Source organism: Falco biarmicus, chromosome 4, assembly GCF_023638135.1.
Source record: "Falco biarmicus isolate bFalBia1 chromosome 4, bFalBia1.pri, whole genome shotgun sequence".
Lineage (NCBI taxonomy): Eukaryota > Metazoa > Chordata > Aves > Falconiformes > Falconidae > Falco > Falco biarmicus.
The window spans coordinates 111,505,549-111,530,483 of NC_079291.1; the positions used below are offsets into that span (position 1 = coordinate 111,505,549).

At 42.9% G+C, this 24,935-nt stretch overlaps 1 protein-coding gene across 5 annotated transcripts; it reads left to right on the forward strand.

The window, feature by feature from the left end:
* Positions 1-1,697: 1,697 nt before the first annotated feature.
* SHISA5 (shisa family member 5) lies at positions 1,698-24,277 on the forward strand. 5 transcript variants are annotated; one of them, XM_056338614.1, is made up of 6 exons: positions 1,698-1,838; positions 4,012-4,180; positions 4,565-4,639; positions 18,049-18,164; positions 19,232-19,447; positions 21,048-24,277. In XM_056338614.1, exons 1-6 carry the CDS (start codon positions 1,787-1,789, stop codon positions 21,125-21,127), a joined length of 708 nt encoding a protein of 235 aa, XP_056194589.1. In that variant the 5' UTR covers positions 1,698-1,786; the 3' UTR covers positions 21,128-24,277. The 5 variants fall into 5 exon arrangements, with proteins under 5 accessions (XP_056194589.1, XP_056194590.1, XP_056194591.1 ...); XM_056338615.1 differs by lacking the exon at positions 1,698-1,838 and adding an exon at positions 1,904-2,266; XM_056338613.1 differs by lacking the exon at positions 1,698-1,838 and adding an exon at positions 2,550-2,726.
* Positions 24,278-24,935: the final 658 nt, after the last annotated feature.

The following is a 24,935-nucleotide window of genomic DNA, read 5'->3' on the forward strand; positions in this document are numbered from 1 at the left end:
CATCATATGGTATGGAATACCTCTTTGGCTAGTTTGGCTCAGCTGTCCTGGCTGTGTCGCCTCCCAATTTCCCCTGCCCCTCCAGCCTCTGGCTGGCAGGCCCCAAGAAACTGAAAAATCCTTGACTTAGTACAAACACTACCTAGCAACAACCAAAAACATCAGCCTGTTATCAACATTGTTCTCACAGCAAATCCAGAACACAGCACTGCACCAGCTGCTAAGAAGAAAATTAACCCTGTCCCAGCTGAAACCAGAACAGACAGGTATAGTTTATGCTGGGTAAAAAGCTGGCGGGTCAGCCAAGCCCAAAGAGCGGCAGTAAATGGAGTTGCATCCAGCTGGCGGCTGCTCACCAGTGTGTTCCCCAGGGCTCAATATTGGGGCCAGGTCTGTTTAGTATCTTCATTGATGATCTGGACAAGGGGATCTAGTGTACCCTCAGAAAGTTTACAGACAACACTATGTTGGGTGGGGCGTGTGGATGTGCTTGAGGGCAGGAAGGCTCTGCAGAGGGATCTGGAAAAGCTGGATCGATGGGCCGAGGCCAACTGTAGGTCATTCAACAGGGCTCAGTGCCAGGTCCTGCAGCTGGGTCTAACAACATTACCCAATGCTACAGTCCCGGGGCAGAGCGGCTGGGAACTGCCTGGGGGGAAAGGGCCTGGGGGGTTGGTCAACAGCCACCTGAACATGAGCCAGCAGTGTGCCGGGTGGCCAGGGAGGCCAACAGCATCCTGGCGGGTATCTGAAACAGTGTGGCCAGCAGGACCAGGGCAGTGACCGTCCCCCTGCGCTCGGCGCTGGTGCGGCCGCCCCTCGAATCCTGTGTTCGGTTTTGGGCCCCTCACTGCAAGACAGACACTGAGGGGCTGGAGCGTGTCCAGAGACGGGCAGCGGGGCTGGGGAAGGGGCTGGGGCACAAGTCCTGTGAGGAGCAGCTGAGGGAACTGGGGGTGTTCAGCCGGGAGAGGAGGGGGCTCAGGGGGGACCTTATCGCTCCCTGCAACGACCGCTGTGGGCGGGTGTGGGGATGTGTGTGTGTGTCTTCTCCCAGGTGACAAGTGACAGGACAAGAGGAAATGGCCTCAAGCTGCTCCAGGGGAGGTGTAGATGGGATGTTAGGAAAAACTTCTTCACAGAAAAGGTGGTCAAGCATGGGAACAGGCTGCCCAGGGAGGTGGTGGAGTCACTGTCCCCAGAGGTGTTTAAAAGACACACAGATGCGGTGCTGAGGGACATGGTTTAGTGACGGACTTGGCAGTCCTGCAATAACAGTTGGCCTTGATGATCTCAAAAGTCAGAATCTAAATGATTCTGAGTTTCTAAAAAGGATTTTGTGGCTTCTACTGCAAGAAGGAAGCCTTCAGTTAGCAGAGAGCAGACATGCTGGGGAGCTGGGGAATGCCCTTTGGCTACCGGGCCAGCGCTGTGCAGAGGTTCCAGCTGAGGAGCCATCTTGACAGCAGAGAGCTGGGTGAGGACATGGCAGGGATGTGAGTGGAGGGCACCGGCCTCGCAGCAGGCCTCATCCGAGGCCCAAACGCAGCAGCCCTAGGCTCACCCCCACACAGCCCAGGGTGACGCTCCATGGCCGCTCCCCAGGAGCCACCGGCCGCCTCAGCGCTTTCCCGCCCTTTGCGTCCCCCACGCGCCGCCCTGCCCGCCCCGCCCCGCCCCGCCCCCCGCCCTGCCCGCTGCTCCGCCCGCGGCCGCGAGGCGCCGCCCAGGGGTGCCGGAGTCCCGGCGGGCCGCCCGCCCGCCCCGGGGGGAAGCAGCGGTGGGCATGGCGACGTGGCGGGGCGCTCTCGGTCTCCTCTGCCTGCTGCTGGCAGCCGGTGAGTGCGGGAGGCGGCTGAGGGGCAGGGGATGCCGGGGGTGGACAGCGAGGGCGTCGGCGGTCCTCAAGGAGTATTGGCGGGCTGCGGCGGCTCCTGCCGGCCTCCTCCGTGGCCGAGGCTGCTCCCCCCGGGGAGGCCCTGCCGAACCCCCAGCATGGGGGAGCCCCGGCTTTGAGCAGAGACCCCTCAGCTCAGCTCCTGCCCACGTTGGGGCTGGGGCCCGTGGTTTTGCGAGGTCCGTGGGCGCGGGCGGGAGGAACCCACAGCTGAACAGCGGCTATTTGCCGTGTGGGCGCACTAGCGAAAAGTGGAGCGGAAAGGAAATCTCGTTGTGATACGGGTGTGTTGTCCGACGGCAGCAGTAGGTGCCTCAGCATTGGCTCTGTGGACCCACCGCATGAACGCTGTCTACCGGCAAACCCAAGGTGAGACTGTTGGGGGAGAAACGTACCACAAAGCCGCTGCTGGTCGTTCTTGATGCATCCCTTTAAAAATCTTCACTTTTACGCCCCCAGCATGGAAAACTTCAGCCTTTTAGGGCAAGATAATGTAAATACTTAGGTGTTAAGTGATGATACTGCACAAGCGGCACTGCTTATATTGACTCATTTGATAACTGAGTTCATACATAGCCATCACATGCTAACATTGATAACTTGGTTTTTTTCAGCTGCCCTATGTGTAACTGTTCTGTTTAAAGGATGGAGGATGTGGGCTTCCCCAACTTTGTCATGTGATGTGAAAAAGCAGATGTGAAAAAGCAGATGTGATCATAGGACTTAGCAAGTGAAGTCTCTGAAATGGTGGAACGCTCTCGATACTGTATGCATCAGTGGCATCACATTATCTGGTGGATCAAATTCTTCACAGACATGTGCAGGGAAGGTGAATGTGATCTTTAGTGGATATGCAAGAGGACATGTAACTTGGTCAGAGTAGTGAAGGATCACAGTTTGTCTGAGGGCTACGCTAAAGCATGGTTGAAATGGTAAAGAGTTTTATCTGTAAGTACTTTGAAGGGCAAGCACCAGGAAAAGGGTTCTTTGAGGTGGCTCACAGTGATTTTTTTCAAATGGCACAGTTTAAATACTCCAGGAAGTACCCCTTACTTTTCTTCTGAAGGAATGTGATTTGTTGTCTTTGCCTCATCTTGTTTGCTTTCTCTGAGCAATTACACCTGAAGTAATTTGAGCTTCTCAGAGTGTTGTTTAGGGGCAAAATATCAGGGTATGTCTTGCTAATGTAGTATGTGATAATGTGATAGGAAGGAAAATGAGGAATAGAAACCAACTGAATGCAGCATTTATCACTGAAAACTGTAATGATGCTCTTGCTAAAGCTTTTTCTTGGGAAGCACTTTTTATTTAAGCTTTGAGAAGTATTTTTATGTGGCAGTTGGAAGCTTTTTAATGTGCTGTTCTTATGTTGCAGTCATTTAGGCTTGAGAGAGAAAACAAGCTGGTATGTTAAGGAATGCATCAACCCAGTGCAATGATGAAAAGCATGGGATATCCCCTAAGAAATCCATCCTAGTGCGTGAACATCGCCATTTCCTTACCGTTGTATCTGTACTAGTTGATGCCTGCAGTAGGAGGACAGCACTTAACTGATTTTAGTCCTAGGAATCTCTGTTCTATGACATCTCTATTTTATGCCATGGGTTAACTGGATTAGGATTTTCCATAAAGTAAACAAAGCAACAGGTAGAGACAACCAAGTCACATAGAAATCTAAACCCATGGTGAATGTGGTTGTGTTGCATCTGTTGCATCGAGTCAAATACCTAAACGGTCTTAGGGTTTGTGTGGGCTTTTTAGTGTATCTGGCTGGTCGCATTGCTCTTTGAGTCTTTACAGTAATTTAGTAGCTACTAGCAGGTGTAGTGAAGAGAGTGTCACCAGACAGAGCATCTTTAAAGTGTATTTGCATGCAGTTTAGTCCTTTTTGTGTGTGTGGACAGTCAGGAAGAGCTACTTGATGAAGATGAGATACTCTGTGTGTGGGAGTAAGTATTTGCCTTTGCTGTACTCCAAAGGAAACAACTGATTTGTAGGACCTAATGAAAAAAGTTGAAAAATTTAAATGTCAGCCTAAGTGTGGTCAGTATGAGAAAGAGACGTTCTGTGATTAATTCTTTAGTTACTAACTATTGGATTTTAACTTTTTTCAGTTTTGGGTGAGGATTGTCAGGCATATATTGATCATCGTGGCAAGGCACACCCTGCAAAATCCTGTCCCAACTTCTGCTGTGGAGATTGCGTGCATCAATACTGTTGCTCTAATGCCTTCTTAAAATTTGATGAAGAACAACAATTTCAGTGTTACCTGCTTGATGGAAGGTATGAGGCAAACCGAATATACACAGCACATTCTAATTCTATCACTGGATGACAAAAATACAGTTTGACCATTAAAAACTTACAATGGGACCTTTCAGCTCTACATCTGGCTTGATCAGGGATCTATGCTAATGCATGTTAACTTACCTGTAAAATGGGAACGTTGAGGTGGACAAATTGATGTATGCACTGGTCTGTGTTTTTTGAGCATTGCCAAATATTTTTACCCTGTTTAATTTTCCTTTGAGGATGACAAAATTAATCTCTCTTTTTATTGGATATTACCTTTCATAAACATCTGGACTTTCTTTATATAAAAAAGAATATATAATAAAATAACCTAAGTAATAAATTCAATTTTTGAGATGAATTCTCTTACTACAGGACCTCTGGCTCAAGCAACGTAAATTATATGCAGGTTTTTTCGGACCCTGATTATTACATTTCTTCTGGCCCCAGGTAAGCTCTGCAAAATCTCAGCTTTTAAAGTGATACTTACTTAGAGGTTCTTCATTGTGTTATCAGTATGTGCTGGTAGAATATGTAAACAGAAATACATCTTTGTGCGTTAGGAATGTGTTGTACTCAAACTCCATGTATGTGTCATGATACTTGAAGTAGGAGTGGGAGGAAGAGGTTAGGTCGTGACAATTGCTGTGCTTAATAGTTCATGCTGTTACTCCTGGACAGGAGGTTGTCTGTTAGCAAAGCATTAGCACACGTGTGCTTGGTAACTCTTAGGTACTGACAGCTGAAGTCCATAGCTGCTCAGTAAGAGAAGGTGCTTTTGTTTGAAGTATCTCCGTGCTTTTTAGCATCTTTTGCACTTTACTTGTTATCAGTGCGTCTTGTGCTCTTTCAACCTCGGGCAAAATGAATTCTTTTAAATCTGTGCGTTGCGCTGGTGATCACAAGAGTCCTGCAGTAAAACGTTTCTACTCTTCGTGTCGTGGAAGACTACAGAGAGGACAGGGGTTAGTTCTGAGCCGGGAAGCTGTGACCGCTGTGTGTTTGCCTGGTGAACCCGGCGGGGCTGGCGGAGGGGCGGTAGTGCCGCAGGCGGCCGGCGGGAGGCGCTGCGCGCACGGCGGGGCCACGCCGCCCGCCCCGGCGGAAGGTGCGCGGGAGCCCCCGGCCGTGGCTGCGGCGCCCTTTAAGGGGCGGGGGCGGGGAGAGGGCGGGGCGCCGCGGGGCGGGGGCGGGGAGAGGGCGGGGCGCCGCGGGGCGGGGGCGGGGAGAGGGCGGGGCGCCGCGGGGCGGGGGCGGGGCCTGGCGGCAGGCGCGGGGCGGGGGCGGGGCCTGGCGGCAGGCGCGGGGCGAGCGGCGGCGGCGAGCATGGGGTAAGCGGGCGCGGCGGAGCGGAGCGGGGCGGGAGGGGCCTCGCCGTGCGGCTGTGGCAGGCGCGGCCGCCCGGGCCGGGTCTCCCGCCTGGCGACTCGGTAGCCTTCAGCGGGCGGAGCCGTGGCGGCGGCGCCCCCACCTCCCGGGAACGGCGTGGTGCGGCGGATGCTCGGGGCCGTGCTGGGTCTGGCGTAGCCGAGTGGAGCCGCCCGGGTTGCGCAACCTACAGCTGCATCTTTCCGCGTCCGGTGCGCGGGGCAGGCGGTCTGGCCAGGGGCACCGGTGGCCGCGCTGCCGGGCTGGTGAACGCCAGCGCATCGATGCGAGGAGCGTAAATGAATGTCTTGGATCCTTGATCCCTCTTGACCCGATAGCATTCCTCAAGGAAGGAGTCGGTGTACGCACTGCCCTGGCGGAGGGATGCCCCTCTTTGCTAGGCTGATGGAGCTGCCTTACGTATCTTCACATGCGTGGTTCGAGTACCGCAGGTGTGAGCCTCATCTTGCAGTCATCGTTCGCTCTTGTTGCATTTTTGGTAGAAAGATATGAGAAAAATCCTTCCATTTCCCACCTTTGCAGCTGCAGAGATACTGAATCTCCTGGAGTAATAAGGTTTAAATGTGAAGAATGTAGTAAATACGGGCTTTTCCATGCCAACAAGTATAGTTATTTAAAAGCATAGAAAATGAAAGAATATAGTCTTTAAAAAAAACAAACAAACAACAACCAAACAAAACAACCTCCTACACAACTGCTAAAGGAATCGTAAGCAAGGCCCGCAGTCCACGAAGGTGTGTTTGTAAATGACAGAAAACATTAAATAAACAGCAGCTAGGTTGCCTTAATTATCTTTCTTTTTAATATTTAATATTTAATATTTCACCTTGAGAAAAGGGGTGAGGTTGTTTGGTTTTTTTCCACCCCTTCATTACAACTTTGAAAAATTAGTGTTGTGCAAAGGCCTAGACTTAACATTGAGCTTACTTTCTGGTAGGCAGTTTTAATTTTAATAGAAAGAGGGTAATTATTCACAGAAATACTGCCCTTGAAAAGCCACCCGGATGTGACTCCAGAGGAAAACCACATCCCAGAACTTTCCAAACTGACTAATGACTAAGTGTCCAATTTAGGGTGTTTCAGCATTGGGAACTGAAGTGAGTAGGCCTTTCTGTGACTGCAGTCAGTGGGACACCAAGTATATCTCAGTTTCATTACAGTTTGCCCAGGTGTTTTTGTGGTGTGTGGGGTGTTGGTTTGGGTTTTTTTAACCAAGCAGTAAGCTCTGTTCTTTCTGGAATAGTAGTCCCTGGTTTGTGCCTGCAAGGTATACTCAACCTTATTGCTCCATGCCAATTTCTTTTTTAAAAGACAAGTTTTACATTGCTTCATGATGCTCGACTATGTTTATTTAATACTGTGTGGAGAGGGGGGCTGATGTCAGTTGAGATACTTCTTTGTATCTCCAGCAAGATGAGCGTAGTCCTTAAGCAGTTTATAATGGGAGGAGAGGCAGTGAAGGGCAGCTTCCTTTAGTGCCCTGTTCTTGTGAGTTGTGAATGCTGCTTTTGAGCTGCCCTTCAAAAGGAGGAGGTGATGCTTTGTTTCCTGGCATTAGAGGTCAGAAAGCATTTAGTTCCTCATTCTTGCATTGGGCTTATTCCTAGATCAAGTTACCACTCTGGCACATTGTTCAAAAATCCTGGCTTTTTAACCTAATTTTACCTCTCTGAGGGCTTGTCACAAACGGCGCATGGACTTGCCACTGGGCAGAGTGAGCTGGGGTGTCTCTTCTCCCTCCTTGGAAAACCTGCCACAATTAGTTTCTGGTTCTGTGGACAGTGCTAGGGAAGGGTCTAGCTGAGTTTTTAGTGTACTTTTGCTTCCCCCCCGGTTATTCCGTAGTCTGCTGCAGAAGTGCAAGGAAAGCACCAGGTTTTAGTAGGTTTCTGCTGCAGAAGTGCAAGGAAAGCACCAGGTTTTAGTAGGTTTCTGCTGCAGAAGTGCAAGGAAAGCACCAGGTTTTAGTAGGTTTCTGCTGCAGAAGTGCAAGGAAAGCACCAGGTTTTAGTAGGTTTCTTTTTATTAGTATACTTTAATGTTACTATCTTTCATTATTTAATATTGAGTATCGGGTGCTGTTGTGGCAGATGTGCAGGGCACTTTGGGCAACCCTATTAAGCATAGTTCACAGTGCAGGCAGTTCATATCCTGTAATCTTCTTTTGGATGTTTCAAAGAATAAATTACATTGCTTTAGAGTGTCTTTTTTGCTTCCCAGAGCACTGCATTTGGAAACAAATGTAAGCATTTTTGGAAAAGTATAAAGGTCAGCATTAACTCGGATTCAGTCGTTTTCCATTGTTGATCAATCCTTAAAGATCATTCGGAGCTTTTAAATCAGAGCATTGGTATAGGTTTCGTACCACTGAACATGTTAAATTTTGCTACCATTTTTCCTTGCTTGCAAGATGACCATATGCAATTTCTGCTGCTAGTGAATGCATTGTGGCAAGGATTTACTACTGGAAGGTGTTTCACTTTATCTTTTCCCCTCTTAATTTGATTACTGAATTTTCCCCTGTTCTGGGTTCAAAGATTGATCATGAGTAGTAAGGTTAATTTAGTTGTTCTTCCCCTTCCATTCTGCAGTACACAATACTATTGCTTTAAGAAACTGCACAAAAAGCACAGCACAGATTCACTGGAACAGCAGTTGTCATAATTTGCACCGGTTACATGGTTATTTAGCCTTGGTATGCCAATTTTCCAATAGTGACCCTTACTGGAAAAGGAAATTAGATGACTTGCATCCACCATTCAACTAATTGTGAAATATTTGAGTGTTTAAGGAGGTGGAGCAATTCAGAACATCTGTATCAGAGTTACAGAAGAAAATAATGTAATTGGGGCAGCTGCTATCAGTCTTTCTAAACAGGAATAAAACTTCAAATTGTCTTTGTTAATTGGATGGATTCTGTCTCTGAATTAACTTCTGCCTTGGAAGTTACAGCAGATTGTGTAACAGATACAGTAATGCTTAAGAAAAGGCTCTTCCTCCTTCCGTGATGAGAAGAGGGAGGCGGGATGACAGTCTTCCTGGAAAGCCTTGGCTGGCAGAGACAGAACAGCCTTGTTAGACTGGGATACGCTCATTTAAGTTTTGTCATGGGCTGATCAATGTGTTGTCTTGGACCTCGTTATCCTTTTCTGAAACGGGGAACATCCATGTCATTCTGCCTGCCTTTGATTGATATGCAGCATCTGCAATAGTCTGCTACATGCATAAGTTGGCAGTAAATTTCTAACTGTGGAAGATACGATTATCCTAATTTGCTGTCTCTCAATTTAGATGTTTTCAAGCTTATGTTTTCTCCACAGACAAGGTGAAAATTGCTGTGGTGCAAACTGTACTCCATTTATCTTCCTGCTCCTCCTCCTCTCCTGTCATTACCAGGGACTTCAGTTTACACTTCATGGTGTGTTTGGATGCGCCAGCATCTGCAATAGGTTGTCAATGATAAGAAAATAAATTATGAAGATTAGTCCTTGGAAAAGAACTTATAGAAAAGTAAATTTCTTTAAGCAGTCTCTTTAACAAGCAGAGATTGTCTTTTCCAGTACTGGTCCTTACTATTTTCTGTAATAAAAGAGTCAAAGTGCGTACAGAGCCTGTTCTGTGAGGCTTGCAGCCAGGCACAGGCTAATCTCAGCAAGGAATGTAAGCCTCTTGTCTAGAAACAATTGAGATTTGGATTTGAAGCTATTTCATTTTTTTCTTTGCTTTTTACTAGCCTGAAAACTAAATAGAAGCTCATACAACTTGTAACTTGCATTAAAAAGAGTGTTTGGGTTTGTGTTCACTGTGTTAGCAGTAAAGAAGCTGCTTAAAGCTGACAAAGCAGTTTTGAGTTGCCATTAATGAATTCTTAGTTGCCTGCTTCAGGCAGTAGGCTTAATGCTCGTGCAGGTTCATTTACACTGAAACCAACATGGAAGGAGAGATTGAAAAATGCTCTTCTGGCTCAAGAGACAGATGTGCATGGTTGGGTTAGCGTGCTCTTCTAACTACAGAAGGCTGTTTCATGGCAAAAAAACCCCAAGACAATCAGGCCTAAACATGCAAAGACACGGTAAGATTAATCGCTTGGATTATGTTCAGTAGTTAATTTTTCTGTGGGTGTGTACTCCATTGACTCTGTGTACTTAGGAGGGTAGAGTGTTTCCTCTCCTAACTCTGGGGCTTTGCTGTGCCTCTACACAGTGTAACTCTGGAAACAGTACATTTTTAACATACAGGTTGACTCTCTCCAGAGCTTGTCAAAGCAGCCACAGGCAGGGTAACCCTCAGAGAAGGGTCCTGTAACCCAAGAAACAGAGAATCCCTCCTTGAAAACATGGTTAAAAGACCGCGATTGTTATTTAGGTAGGATCTGTGAAAGTTTGAGCATGTGCACTCCAAAGGTAGCTCTGAACTGCCATTTCTTATACTTCTGTAAAATAGCCATAGCCTAAGGTGTAGCCAAATGTATTTGTGATAGATTGGTAGATGTATTATGGGAGGAGAAGAACAGATGTGTTGTTAGAGGAGGAGGAGAAAGTCCTTAAATTGCTTAGCCTTTTAAAACTGCAGTTGTAAGGTCTTCTGTGAAGTCAACAAATTAGTTTAATTTTTAATGGGATATTCCTCTCTGTTGACTAGCATGATCTCTGATTCTCAATTCCACTGAGAAGTAAACTTAAAAACCTCTTATCTTTTTTGTGTTGTGGAAGGCACTAGTCATGAAAGTAACTTTTGTGCTTTTTTTTTTTTTTTTTTTTAATGGAGGTCTCATTAATGATGAATACCATTTAAAAGGAGAAGTAGTGGTTGGCCAGATGTGACCTCCGCTGAAGAGGTCTGTTCTTATTTGTGCAGTGTTAGATTTTCCTTGCTGATCCACGTTGTGCTGCATGAGTAATACTTCTGCAGGAAGGGAGGGAGGCTGAGGTGGCATGTCAGTTCACAGTAGTATAGGGTAATTAATTTACCTAATTTAAACTTTGTTCCTGCCTGAACATTGTGTTTCTAACTTTTATATGTGTGATGACATACAAGTAATGTGGATAAAGAAAAAAGTGTGTTTCTCATAACAGCTGGGTTATATTGTAAGAAAAGCTGGTGGGTGTAACCTAGTCTAAACTTCCTTGGACTGCAGTTTCAGTGTCTTTGGGAAGTCACAGACTGTGATGCAATTTGCCAGAAAAAAAAAAAATTAAAAAAAATTTATTTAAAACTTTATAACTCTTTATCCTAGCTAGTTTCTAGTTAGTTGCTTAAATCTGCTTTCCAGAATTAGTATGGTATTGTGGCAGTGGCAAACTCATAGTATTGCACTTGTTTACGTGGGGAAAACTTTCTGTGGTACTTAATTTTTTTTTTATTAAATTTGTTCTATTAATTCAGTTAATCATTTCAGAAGAATTCCTCCCATTGCCTTTATGTTAGTCCTAAATTTTAATTAGGGTAGGAGGTTACATCCTGTATCATTGAACTGGGATCCTAATGGTAGTAGGACAGGAACTGAATCACTTTGCCGTAAATATCTGTAATGTATCTATATTTTCTTTTTTGCCAGTAAAAGCGAATTTTAAATTTATTGTCTGTAGAAGCAAATGTCTTATTGTGGTTTTATCCTGAGGGTCCAGTAGACTTGTCTGAAATTGTCTTGTGACCTGCATGAAGCTGCCGTGTTAATTCTTGTACTGTTGATGAAAGACTTTAGTCCCTCTGAATGCAGCTCTGACTTTTCCCTTTGTTATGTGTGTATTATTAAGGTACCAGTTACTTACAGAAATTATTCTCCGCTATACAAAGTGTATAATAGTAGCCCACAAAGTGTACAATAGTAGATTTCATGGGAAGCTTTCCTGGAAAATTGTATTTTTAGTATGTGTTACGAAGGGATTTATGTACTAAATACATCTATTTACAAGTGAACTGTTTATAGACCAAGAGATGCTTATATGCATGTTCCATAATAACCTGTTGGATCTGGGCATCGGATGTCTGAGTAAAACCACAAACTGCAGGAAGTTCCCTCCCTGCTACTTTTTCATACGGGCTGTTTAAGAACTTGTGCTAAACCTGTTACGTGTTACTAGGGAAAAAAATAAATTGATAACTTAGTGTCTTTCAAAAAAGTAGTAATTAGGTTTACTTCTAGTAGGTCTTTGTGTATGAAAGTAGAGTTTATTATTTTGGGCTCAAAGTAACCCACATCAGCTTCTTATTTGAACAAATAGGAAAAGGAGGACCCATTTAGTATGTATTTAGAAAACTTCTCAAAAGACTCTTGCATTCTTATTTTCTAGAATGCTTTTGCAGTTGCAGGGCTCCTTGACTTTTGATGGCATCGCTGTTGCTTCAGTAAGCCCGAGCTGGCTCGGCTGATGCTGAGGGTGCTGGGGTGGGCTTAGCTGGCTCTGGGCGGGTGCAGGTCGGGGTTGCCCGGACAGCAGGTTAGCAGAGGTGTATCGGAGATTGTGTCAGGGGGTTCCTGCAGTGGACTTCCCTCCTTATGAGTACCCAGAAAGAACTGTGGAAATCTGTGAATAAGTTTGTGGGTTTCAGTGGCAGTTCATCGGTGTTCATGCTCTAGAGCAGTTTAGCAGTTTACGGTTAGTGATGACTTGAGCTGCTACTGCACTGGCGGGTTAGCCAAAATGAGATGAAACCATTTTCATCACTTTAAGGAACTGTATGCGGGCAAGACCCTTGTGAAAGACACTCAACTGTTAACTTGAGTTAGCTTTTTGTCTGAAAGATCAACGCAGACATCAGTTCTGGTCCACACCTTGCTGTATTGTGTAGCTTAGAAAATCACTTAGACGTTACTCAAACCTGCCGGTGTGATGAAACTATCAACATTTCATAACTTTGAAACTGTGCTATTTAAGCTGCCTGTTGGGCACCACAGGAGTCACTGGGTCCTTGCTCAGACACTTGTAGAGATCTTGTGTCAGAGAGGTGGGCGCTGGGTGAGATGGCTGGAGCAGGCTGTGGCTGGCACCAGCAATTAGCCTGATTGCACCTGGACTGTGAGGCTTTACTCTATGGTGTATGTTTTGATTATCCCCATGTGCTGAAGCTCCTGTGGTCCGAAACCCAGCTGTGCTAAAATAGTCAGTCTATCAAGTGTTAAAGTCATCCTGATGTTTTCCTGTGAGCATTAACCTCGCAGGAGTTTGCTTTCTGTGTAATAGTAAATGGAGGGGTTTTTGAGTCGCTGGCAAAGTGGTTCTCGTGGTTTGAATCTTTGTGCTAAAGCATCAAACTGAGGAAGCATGTTGTTGGTAATGTTGTAAAAAACTATACCTCTGAAAGACTTTTGGGAAGTCATGTTCCTTTTTCTTTAAAAAAAGAAAAGTTTTTCCTTTATTTTCCTACTACGCTTTAGAGGCAGTATGCGGCACTGTATGGCTGTGACTACAGTGTTGGACTTCAGAAAGCATCTCAGTCTGGTGGCTTGTTTGGTCATGCTCTGTACCCGAGTCAGGGCAAGTCTGAACATTTACCATTCTGTCATGTTTCTGGGAACTCTGGAGTAGTAGAGAATATGTGTATACTCAATTTATTTAGACTTTTAGGAACAACCTAAATTATCTTAAGATTTTCCAGACCACCCTGTGTTACAACCATAACTCAGTATTTGTAAATGCTTGTTTTTAAAAGCAGCTGTGCTTTTGAAAAGGACCCTGCCAACATATTTCTTGAATCATGGAACAAATCTTGGAATAGATTAAAACTTGCGAAATAAATAGGCTGCTTAAACTAATTTTGCAGAACTAGGTGGTCTCGTTGTGGTTCATTTGGATGTTTTTTAATTTTAAAGACAAGATTTTTGCAGTGTGTCCCATTGCCATAAATGCATGGATATGTAAAAACTTTCTTTACAGCCTGGGTTATGAAATGTTGCCAACTTAAGTGATTCAAAGTATTATGGAGGTTTAAAAACATGTTGCTGGAACTGAAACTTGGATATTTTAAAAGGCCTTGAATACACTCAAAGCATTTTACTTTCTTTTTTTCCACTTGATGGTGTTTTAAGTTGGAGATCTCAGATATAAACAACTGCCTTGAGAATTAAATTCTACAAATAGTACTGTTTAGATCCCTGTTTTGATTCTCACATTTTAGTGTGTCCATTGTGTCTCATTCAGTACCAAAAGGGGTAAAACAGGCACTAATCGCCTAGCTCCCTTTATGTGAACTGGTACGTATTTTGAATAATTAGACGGCTTTAAAGGTGAGTCTGCTAAGGTATGCTCGTTACACATACAATTTAGGGCTTTCCAAAGGAGAGAGAATTAGGGTAGAAGTGGAATAGGGCAAGGAAGGAGAGAGGTGGTGGTAGGGTAGTGCAGGGAGTTGTCTCTTCATACTTTCCCCATGGATTTTATGAGAAGTTGCAGATCATTGTTCCTGCAGTAAAACTGCTGTTAGGTTTGACTTTGTTTTCTATTAAATTACTGGCAGAGTTTAGCTTTTATGTGAAGAGAAAGAAGCAGGAAATGGCAGTGAATGAGCTCAAGCTGTTTATAACAGTGTGTGCTTTATTTAAAGACTATGGTATATGTAATGTGGGAATCTGGAAACCAGTGTTGAAACTGTGATGCCAGCAGAGCATTCTGGTCTGGTGCAGTGGCCACCCTGATCTCTGCCCTCTGAAGTTTGTTTACAGAATGCGGGGGGTAAGGTGTGTTTTTTGGCTTGAGTTTTGGTGTTTGGTGGTTTTTTTGGGTTTTTTTTCCCCCTTGGTTAACCATTCAGGGGAAGAATCTTAAGTTACAAACCCTATTCTGGTCTTTCATTTATGTATAATGCTAACAGTTGGTAATTACATTGCTATTTAATGTGAATATATTTTTTTCCAAATCCTTTCAGAGTCTTTTTAGACAAACTGATCAAGTGAAAGCAATTAAATGAAGCAATAGTTGGGGTATAAGTTTTCTGGAGTTAACGCACTGCAAGAGCGTCTTTATATGGTATCTGGAATATTTTGTCTCCTGAAGCTTAGATGGTTCACAAAGTATGCTGAGCACCATTCCAGCCTTGTTTGAGTAACATCTGTTCATGGTAGACTTCCTGCAGTTTTTTCAGTAGTTGTACTAGTGGGATATTACTGCACGTTCAAAACTGCTCAGGGCAGTACTCCTTGGGCAGTGAAAGGACAGGCATTATCATGATAGTAAGGTAGTGCTTGAGCATTCAGATATTCCAAAAGAGTATTGCTAGTTTTGATTATCAATAACAATAGTTAGGAAAAAAAATATTTTTAAGAGCTCCAGTACTGAAAGCTGGTGTTGATGCTGCAAGTTGTAAGTTCGTAGCACTGGTTTGTTTTCTGTAAATGTCACGCTACTTCTGCTGTTTCAAGACACTAGTCTGCGTGAGCCCAAGCACTGGCAGGAAAGTTATCCTTCTGCTGTGAAGTAGGTGATAAAAATGCCTACAGTAATCCGGTTGCGTACACTCCTTAGAAATCTCCAGGAAGAACTAACTCATGTCTGTTATTTCAGTTACTGGACTCTTAAGGCTTGTAATTTTGGTCTGTAGTAATCACACAGTATTTCAGCAGGTAGAACTGAATCACAGTGTTTACACACGCAGAGAACCTCACCTTAAAGTGGGTATACCTGGCACACCTGTACTTTAAATATGTGTATTTAGCTCTTTAAAACATGTATGCAAAATGTCATCATGCTGTGGTTGTGTCATTTTAGCAAACACGCAGACAAATGCTGAAAATGTGCAGGGTGTCTCTGACAACTTGGTGAAAATAAGGATATGGTGGGGTTTTTCCCCTGAGCTTTGCTTTTGTCGCTTTCCTCATTAGAGGTAGTAACTATGCAATGAGATACATGCTTCAGTGAGCAGAAAACTCCTATCAAAAATAAGCAAATGCAGCCCATGCTTCAATCTGACCAATGTTTTATCTGTTGGTGGCCAGCTTGGCTGCAGATGGGCTTGTGCTGTTTTCTCTCTTGTCGTATCAGAACTGAATTTGGTCGTGAAAGATAAGGGCTCTCTGCCAGTTTCCTGCTGTGCAGGTTTGTTTATGAGTAGATGTTTCTCCACTTTGTCTGTTTTCTCCATTTCCTAGGTTTCTTTGACTTTCCCCCGCACCCCCTAGCTTTTGCTAAGGAGGTTCACTGTGGAAGTGAAGAATTTTAGTTGTCTGTCAGGCCTAATCTCTTTTCTTGACACAAGAATGTCTTACCATAGTTCACTAGCAAAAATGTCGTTGGGTTGGTGGGTTTTTTTTCCCATTCTTTACTGGGGAAAAAGCCCAAGGAAGAACCTAGAAGACTCTTCTCTTTGTTGTCTTTGCTAATATTGCTTGGTAATGATTGACTGCAGTGGAAATGTTCCCATTTCTGCATGAAAAAAAGCTCTCTCACTAGGGAAGTTAACAAGAGCAAGGAAAATGCTATTGGCACTCCACAAGTAGCAGTAATTGTAGTTAAGGTTTGTTGTCAGGTGTCCATAGTTGGTCACAGGCATTCATGCTGTTTCTCGTGAACATTGCAATCAAGGTGGCGAAGTCTGGTGTATGTATCCACTGTGCACAATTATCTTTTTCTTCTCCAGTGTATATATGAATTTATGTAATGAGCACTTAGTAAGCACCCTGTATAATTCATCTAAATTCCATAGGTCAGTCTTAAATCTAATCCATTTCTGCATACGCATGTATTCAGCCTGTGTTTTCAAAGTAATCTGATTTATGTTTGTTGTTGGCCTCGCGGACAGGAGGCAGCCTGTGTTTCAGGATGTGGCGTCATTGTGCATGTTTTACCTCCACCCACTTGAAATTGCATTTGTGTCTTCCTTTTTATACCAGGCTTGAAAGAAATGGGATTTTTGGATGGAGATGAGCAGGCTGTGAACTTACTGTGCTGAAATGAAATTAATGCTTGTGAGGATGGAGGAAGCGCTTAAAAGCAGCATGCTTAGGAATGCCTTTACACGGGCAAGTCAGCATATGAAAAATGTTACCTTAAGGTGCAAATAAACGTAACAAAGCATTCATGTGTCTTCAAGTTTTGCAGCTGTGTTGCAGTCAGCATTTTGCCGCCCTGGCAGTGTTTCTGACATGGTTTCTGTGACTTCAGGGGGCTGCAGCTGTTCCTGCTTCCTGTTTTACATGAAAATGCTTAGGTGCAGTCACTATAGGCAATCCACAATATTAGAGTTAGTACTTGAGGAGTAAATCTGTAGCGTTACGCTTAATACTTCACAAAATCAGCGCACAACTTAAATGCAGTTAGATAAAATCGTTGCTCAGATTCCTGAAAGAGATTTGATCCAGGCTTTTTCTTCTAGCTGTTGCAGAAGCAGAATAAAACTGATGGAAACTCTCTTAAGGGGAAAAAATGCATTTCAAATTGAACCTGTTTCATTTATCAGTGCTTCAGTGCCACCTCACTGAGGCTTAAGTTGCTCTAGAAGACTGAGGTGAAGCCTTCCAAATTTGGACTAGGGATAGAGCACTTTACATTTTCTTAGTGATTTAACCTTCCTGTGTGGTTGATACTCAAAAACATTTTCATATTCGATGGCTGTTTGGTAGCCAAGCAAAAAGTGCTGGAGGTTCTAGAGATGTGTCACTTTGTTTAGAGCTGTTAACAGGAAACTGAGCAGGAAAAAACTAGGGAGTTCTGTAGCCAAGATCTCTAGGAAGAAGCAAAAACAGGATGGATATAAAACCAGCTCTCCACTTGTTATTTTAGAGCTTCTTGTTCATTAAAACTGACTTCCTCTAATTGTTCCCCAAACTGATGCATGGTGCATTTTTTTAAGAAATAAAATTGCTGGAGACTGGCTTCTATGGAACAAGTGCTTTAGTGATTTCAAGACAGTAGGAAACAGATCATGTGAATTAACACTAAAAAGGCAATTGTCACTTGGTGTGTAATGCTTTACAGTGATACTTTTTCTTCCCTTTGTGGTAAACAGAACTTAAAACCCATCAGCTTTGGAAGCTTTACGTCTGCCTCCATCATTTGTTGCTCATCACAGAGGTTACAGAGGTTAAAGCTGGTGTAATTTTTGGCTTTCCTGTACTAGGTTTTGGTGGTTCGGGCAGTGTTTCTGTCTCCCACAATGTAGCATAACATACTTGCTGTTGCAGTGAAGTTGTCAGAATTTCAAGTCTTCCAAACCGTGCAAAACGTGGCTTCTGAAACAACTGTTCACAAATGCCGAGGAACCTGCCAAGAATCTGCAGCATGGAGAGGTGTGCTCAGTACAGAGGTTGCCGCAGGATGGGGCCTGGGAGGCCTTACGAGTGTGCGAAGAACTTGCTGTCACCCCCAAAGTCTGGGGTCCCTCGTTTTGGCTTGCCTGTCTGCGTGTTCAGAGCAGTCAAGTACTGCTTGGAAAATTCAGTTATCAAACTTGTGTAGCAATGTGTTTGCTACAAAGATGGAAGAGGAATAAATTTGTGTGAAAGACTCTTACTACTTCTGGTGGTATCTTTCTTGCAGTTTTGGAACCCTTATTGCGATTGGAGTTGCTGTTTGTGGAGTGATTGTAGTTACTATTATTCTGTGCCTCACCTGTTCGTGTTGCTGTTTGTATAAAGCATGTCGAAAACCACGGCGTAAGTACCTGTATATTTATTTTCTTTTTCATGTCTTTGAATGAGACCTTCCCCCTCTGCCCTTCCCCCCCCCCCCCCCCCAGAAGATTGTGTTCCTATGAAAGGTGAAAATAACCTTGCCTTACCTCTCTGCTGCAGAAGTTGAAATACCTTAACATTAAAAATAAGCATTTAAGCTGGTTCAGGATGTGAAGTTGCAGAGCGATATTTTGGAATATTTTCTAAGCATTTAGAAGTTCCCTTTCCCCACCCCAATGTGGGGAGTTTGAGGGGTGTGTTTTCTTCTTTGAGGTAAGCAGGGAATAGGATTAAATTTTAAATTTTTCTTAGTCTCTTAAACATATACCTGAAAAATACGCCAAAGGCCCAGGACTGCAACAGTGCAATCTTGAGCGAAGTCTAGAATTGTAGCATAAAGTGGAAGAAGATCTCAAAGAAATTACTGCAGTTCATTAGAAAGTGTTAGTGCTCCCTTATTTCTATAAGAGATCGAACCAATGATCCACCATCAGCTCCTACGAAAATGAATGACATAATGTGGATTTTTCTTTTCTGACTTATTTGAAGAAAGATGTACTAACACATGTATGTATTAGTGTATAGACAATGTACAAAAGGAGACTCATTTGGGCAGTCGTGGTAGGAAGCTCCTTGCCTAAGAAAGGAGATCTTTATCACCTTAATCTTTAAAAAGCAAGTAACATTTAAAAATATGCAGTTTTTCCAGTCTTACACTAAATGATAGGTGACTTGGCTGCAGGGTTGAGTTCCTGGGTTTTGAGGAGTCAGAGAAAAAAATTCTTTGCTCTTTGTGTTGAAGAACAAGGAGATAAGTTGGCTGCTGTCCCAGTACATGAAGGCTCACGTTACTACTGAGATCAGTGGAAGGGTATTTAGAGGCATACATTTAGTTCTAAATCTTTTGTGGAGCTTCAAAAGGAAATTACTCAGATTTTGAAGTGAGAAATTGATCTTAAGAGACAATGTTTTTTACATTAGTGTTGTTGGCTGCCCCAGGTGATCTAGAACCACCCAGCACTAACCGTGTTTCTTTTGCTTGTTTGTAGCTGTTGTGACCACCACTTCCACGACAGTGGTTCAGGCTCCCTACCCCCAACAACAGGGAGTGCCACCCAGCTACCCAGTAGCCCCGTATCAAGGATATCAGCCTGTGGCTATCCAGCCGCAGCCAGGAATGCCGGTAGCACCGTACCCTACGCAGTATCCTCCCCCTTATCCCATGCAGCCATCAGGACCCCCAGCTTATCATGAAACAGTGGCAGGTAAGGCGGCGCTGAGTGTTTCTTCGTCTCTTAAATAGCCAGATACAGTTGCTTTGGAGCCAGTCTTGTATTATTTACATTTAACGTTTTCTATGACTATATGTACATGTAAACTAATTCTGTAAAACACTAGTTATGCTGTAATAGACCCTTGCTGAAATCTCCCCATCACCATTTCTGTGTTAAGCGTTGCAAGAGGAGGTGTAGCTGGAACTGTATCGGCAAAGTTTGGTGGTATGTGGGTCTGTCAGTGGATCCAGTAGAATGTTTTACTAAATCAACTGAAATTTCGTATTAAAATCAAAGTCTGATTAACATACATATCGTAGTTGGGTCTTTCTACATACCCTTTCTATTCTGATATTTGCTATATGTTTCAATCTATACACCGATGACATTTTCTAGTAGTTCATCACCGTACTTAGAGAATACCAAGTCTCTGATCAACTTCAGACAAGTTTGTGGATGACTAGCAGTTAGAATTAGCAGAATCTTTTTTTCTTCTGCTTTCCTTCTTTCACAGCATTGTTTTCATGCCACTTTACTATAAACTCTGAAGAAGTTTACAACAGTAAAACCCTGTGGGTTTTATGGGATTACCCCAAACTGCTTTGGCTTCATCTGTATCATGTGAGGGAGCCAATAACCTAGTCATCGTGCTTCTCTTACTCTCTGTGTTTCTGAAACTGTTGCTGCTTTGTTAGTTCTTAGAGTACTTTTTTTCTGGGAAAATCTTGAAGCACTTTCCATGTTGCCAGCTGAGAATGCCTCAAAATGGGAGCGCTTTCCTGTATTTCTCTTGTCTATTAACCAAGGGGCAGTCTCTTAATTAGGTCACATGCAAGTGAGAGAATACCTGCTCTGTCACACAGGAGGCAAACCCACTTGCCTTACAAGATCAGCAAAGATAACCACACTTAACGGTTCTGGGATCCGATCAGGTGCTGTGTTATTTGAACTAACTTGTGCCATTTGACAGACCTGAAAATGAGTATGCCGCTTGAGAGCAGCTTGTCTCAGAGTACTGAAAAATAAGGATATCTTCTGAGTGGTATATATCCAGTATATAAGTCAAACTCCTTAATACATTCAGTAGCAGCAGGATACTTTTTTCCCTTTAATTTTTTAACTAACTCTGTGACACTTGCCAGGAAAGCGTTTTCCCTGAAGGAATCCTAAGATGCTTTCTCTAAACCTTTTTCTTTTGTCTAGCAGTTTGTTTTCACTTCTTGGCATACTATCAGGTATATTCTGTTCTTGGTGCATTTCTGACTTCCACTGCCTTTTTGGACCAGATCTGTTCCTTTTTTTTGGACTGTGTTCTCCCCTGAAGGCTAACCATGTGCTTGTGGCTGCCATAATGCAGATGTACACTTAAACATAAAAAATAAAGAACAATCCACAAGAACAAAGGTTTTTGTTATCTTAGTTTTGAAATGTGGATGGCTTTATGTGTTAGCACAAACTGTTCACAAAACCGATTAAGATGCTAGGTAAGTCGAACCTCTTAACTGTGTGCTCAGAACAGAAGTTGCCATTATACATGTAAAATTCTCAGTGTAAATTTCACAAATCTTTTTTCTGTGTTTTGCTTTCGCAGCTGGTGCTGGAGCACCTTACCCAATCAGCCAGCCCCCTTACAACCCTGCCTATGTGGATCCTCAGAAGCCCACCTATTGAAAAGATCTTCTACTATGCTTCCGCATACAAAACTTTTTAAAGTATAATTTGTGCTGTTTGCACCGTGCAACTGTAGTATATTTTTCTGGAAGACAGCAATCTTTTTGTCTAAGTAAAGTGAAAGTTAATTCAGTATCTTTTTTAAATGCTTTTGAGTACGAGGAAGGAGTATTTTTCTTGTGTAAGTTGTTAATTTATACCTCAAGCAAATACAAAAGGAGATTTTGTTCTATATACAATGAGAAAAGCGTGAAGGAGTACTTCAGAAATAAGAACCACAATAACATTTGCTGTGCAATAATTTTGAAAGGAATGGGTTAACGTGAGCATTATCAAACATCCAAAGCTGTGGCAATCTTTTGCACAGTATTAAAACATAAAAACTTAATCTCTGAGAAACTACCTGATACATGTTATGTATGTTCTGCCTGTTCTGAAGCTACTATTGTTAGGTAAACTACAATATAATACATTTCATTTGCCATTCAAAAGGGAATTTTCCTTTTTTAAAACACATTTGCCTTCAGTAAGGGATAGCAAACTATGTTTAGTTGTCTTCGGACTAGTTGCATTTCTCTGTGCTAAATAACATGAGTTGATAATTTCCTTTTCTTTCCCATTTTTAAGGCTGAAAAATGGTGCCTTCATGGGGTGTTTTCTCAGGCCATTTTACTTTATAGCTAGAAATTAACAACAAAATCAAACTCTCTGCCACTTAGTAGAACAAGCAGATCAAAAGCTGAAAAGCTGAGAATTCTTCATAAAGATTATTGGACAAGTATTTGTTGTCCAAGTGTTATTGGACAAACTTAATAAAACGTGTTGTTGATGACTTTGGAAGAAAAATTAGCACCTTGCTCATATGCAAAGCAGAAGTCCCTGCCAGTGTTCAGTCCTGCCTCATCATCATAGGGGAGGAATTTATTTTACAGGAGAGATGGGATGTCAGAAATAGGTTGGGATTTTTAAATGCTTAGGGTTTGGCACTGTTTGTCTCTAGTGGGAACTGTAGACGGCAGGAACCTAGGAATGATGGATCTTTATAAACTCAGTCTGCATTTGAATAATAATATTCAGGGGGGGATAAGAAATCCCAGCCCAACACACAGTAGATATTAAACCTCACTTTTGTCTTCAACATTCCCATAAAGCTGAGCAGAGAATGAGAAGTCAGGGAAAGGAAGAGTGGTAGGATTTGATCACAGGGAGGTAATGCATTTTCAAGAAGGTAGTGCTCGCTGTCATGAAATATCTTGAGACATCCTCATGACTGTTAACAGTGTTTGCAGGGCTTTTGGTTCTGTAAGCTTGTACTGATCAGCCATGATCTTTTAAGCGTCCTCTACAATTCTGTCTTTTCTAACATCAAAATACAATTTGTTATGCCTCAGCAGAGCTCTCTAGTCTGTTGTATGTGTCACTGTGGCATAGTTAGTGAAATAATTATGACATATCTCATACCCTTGTTCTACTTTTTTTAGGGAGGCCTTTAAGCCATTTGTCTTGTGGTTCTGCATTTGGGGTATATTGCTGTTTGCAAAACATTGGTGGTGGCATTGTTTTACCTCACGATGGATGGAAACTGCTGCTGTCAAAGGCAGTCTTTTTTTTTTTTTTTTCCTGATTTTTAAAGTCTGTTTCAGGGTTATTCCGATTCTTTTTTCAAGAAAGTCTTCAGGGCATTTCAGCAGAAACTTGTAGAAAGTTTTTAGCATTGGGATTCAACAACCTGTGGCCCTCTGGTACACCTCGAGAATGCTGAAGTTAATGCATGAAAAGGGGCCAAGGGGCACTGACAGGCCGTGCGTACCCTGTGGCTGTGTGTTCCTCCTCTTTCCTGCCTTGTAAACGGAGAAACTGGGCAATGCTTCATTATACTGGTAGGAGTTACGTGACAACAAACAAAAATGCACAGTGTCTCCTGTATGGAGGATGAAGTGTTTCCCCAGAAACCTGGAAATTTTATGCATGGAAGGGCAGTGAAGAACTGCAGAGTAATTCCCTTGCTATATATAGATCCTACCCCTGTGTGTGTGTTCATGTGGAAGGAGGACTGTTGCAGCACCTGTATTAGCCGTCTGCCGGGATGGAGTCTGGCCAGTGCGATGCAGCCAGCGAGCCCAGCTGCCGTGCAGCACTCGGAGCACAGGTACAGTGTTCTAGTGTTGGGCTTCGTGAGGCTGTTACTCTGCACTGCTTTTCCTTTTCTCCATCTTACGTGACAAAGCATGCAGTTCGTGGCAGTGTTGGTAGGGTTATGTTTTGGTTATGAGAGGAAAATCTGCAATTTCGTGAGAAGCTGGCTCGGTCATCTGCCATCATCCCTAAGGAAAAGATAGTAGGAAAGTAAAGGGGCAACAATAACAGGTCCCAAAATCTGAAGTTTTGGTGTAGATGTTGTACAGACCAAATAAATTGTCCTGAATACCACTGTATGTGGAGTGTTGGGAGGAGATAAGGGATGGGGTTAAGGAGCCTGAAAATTTACACCTTTCCTTCAGTGAATGTATGCTAATGATAACTATATGGAAGTGAAGAGATGAATCATTAATATACAAGGAACTACTTCAGTAGTAGTAGTACTACTTCAGTTACAAAACTCACTGAAAGAAGAGAAAGTGTTCCACTTCATAACTGGAGCACTTAATCAGATTTTTTTCCTTAGTGTATTAATCATCGTTCACAGTAAGGCATAGGACCAGATTTTATTTGGTTGTTGCCACGCAACTGGTTGAAACTTGTTTTCATGTAGTTAAGAGAATGGGATGGTTATAGAAAAGATGGAGAAGTTGACCCATAAACTTTTAGTTTAAGCACTGCTGATGTGTCAGTCCAAGTAGGTGTTGCCTTCATAACAAACTAGTTATCCACAGTGCCGTAGGGGAGAGGGAATGGAATTAAAATTTTAAACATTGAAAGAGTATTTGTTAATTTTTTTTTAATTCTGGAGGTGCTTTTGTTTTAGAAATGTTCTGTGAAATTAAATACAGTAGAATGTTCTGTTGTGCTGAATTGACTAGATAATCATTGTTGATTTTATTACATACTCTAACCTAGCTTTGTATGTTGTTTGTAGTTTAAACGTAAGTATTGAAAAGAAATGGCACAAACTCTATGCACCTTTGTAATAAATGCAGTGTTTGAAGTATATGCTACCAGTCTTGTTTTCTGAGCCTCAATCTGACTGTTATTTAGGAGTGTAACTGCAAAGCTGCATTTTCCATCATGGTGTTTGACATGGTGTTCCTAAGTGTACTTTAAGTCACTTTGTATCGTGACTATCACTTTTGGTAGTGGAGACTGAAGCCTAATCAAAATTATAGGTCACAACATAAAGCAAGGACAATATAAGCTCCTGAATGCTGTTCTGACAGTATGCTTCAAAGCCAGTCTTAAAGGATTGCTTCTAAAGCCTTGTCTGGCCTACGGAGTAAGTTAAATGTATGAAGTTTGAATGTATTAGCTAATAACTCCCAAGACATTTGAGAAATCTAGTGTAGACAAGATGGTAGACTTCAAAGAAGCCTATAATTTGATTAAATATCTTCTTGACATGTATTTTGACTTGTGTGTTGAACATCATGCCTCGTTTATCAACTTGACTAATTCAGTGTGTAGTAACTGATGCTTTCTGCTCTGTGTGAAAACATTTTTGCTGGTGGTTTTGTGTATTTTCAATAGTTTGAAAAACATGCTTCAGAAAGGTATTCATGCCCTAGACTCTTTAGTCTTGCACTCGAAAATATTTGAGCAAGTCAAGAATGCTTTCTGTAAGACACCAAGTAGTACTGAATTTTGGTTGAGGGTG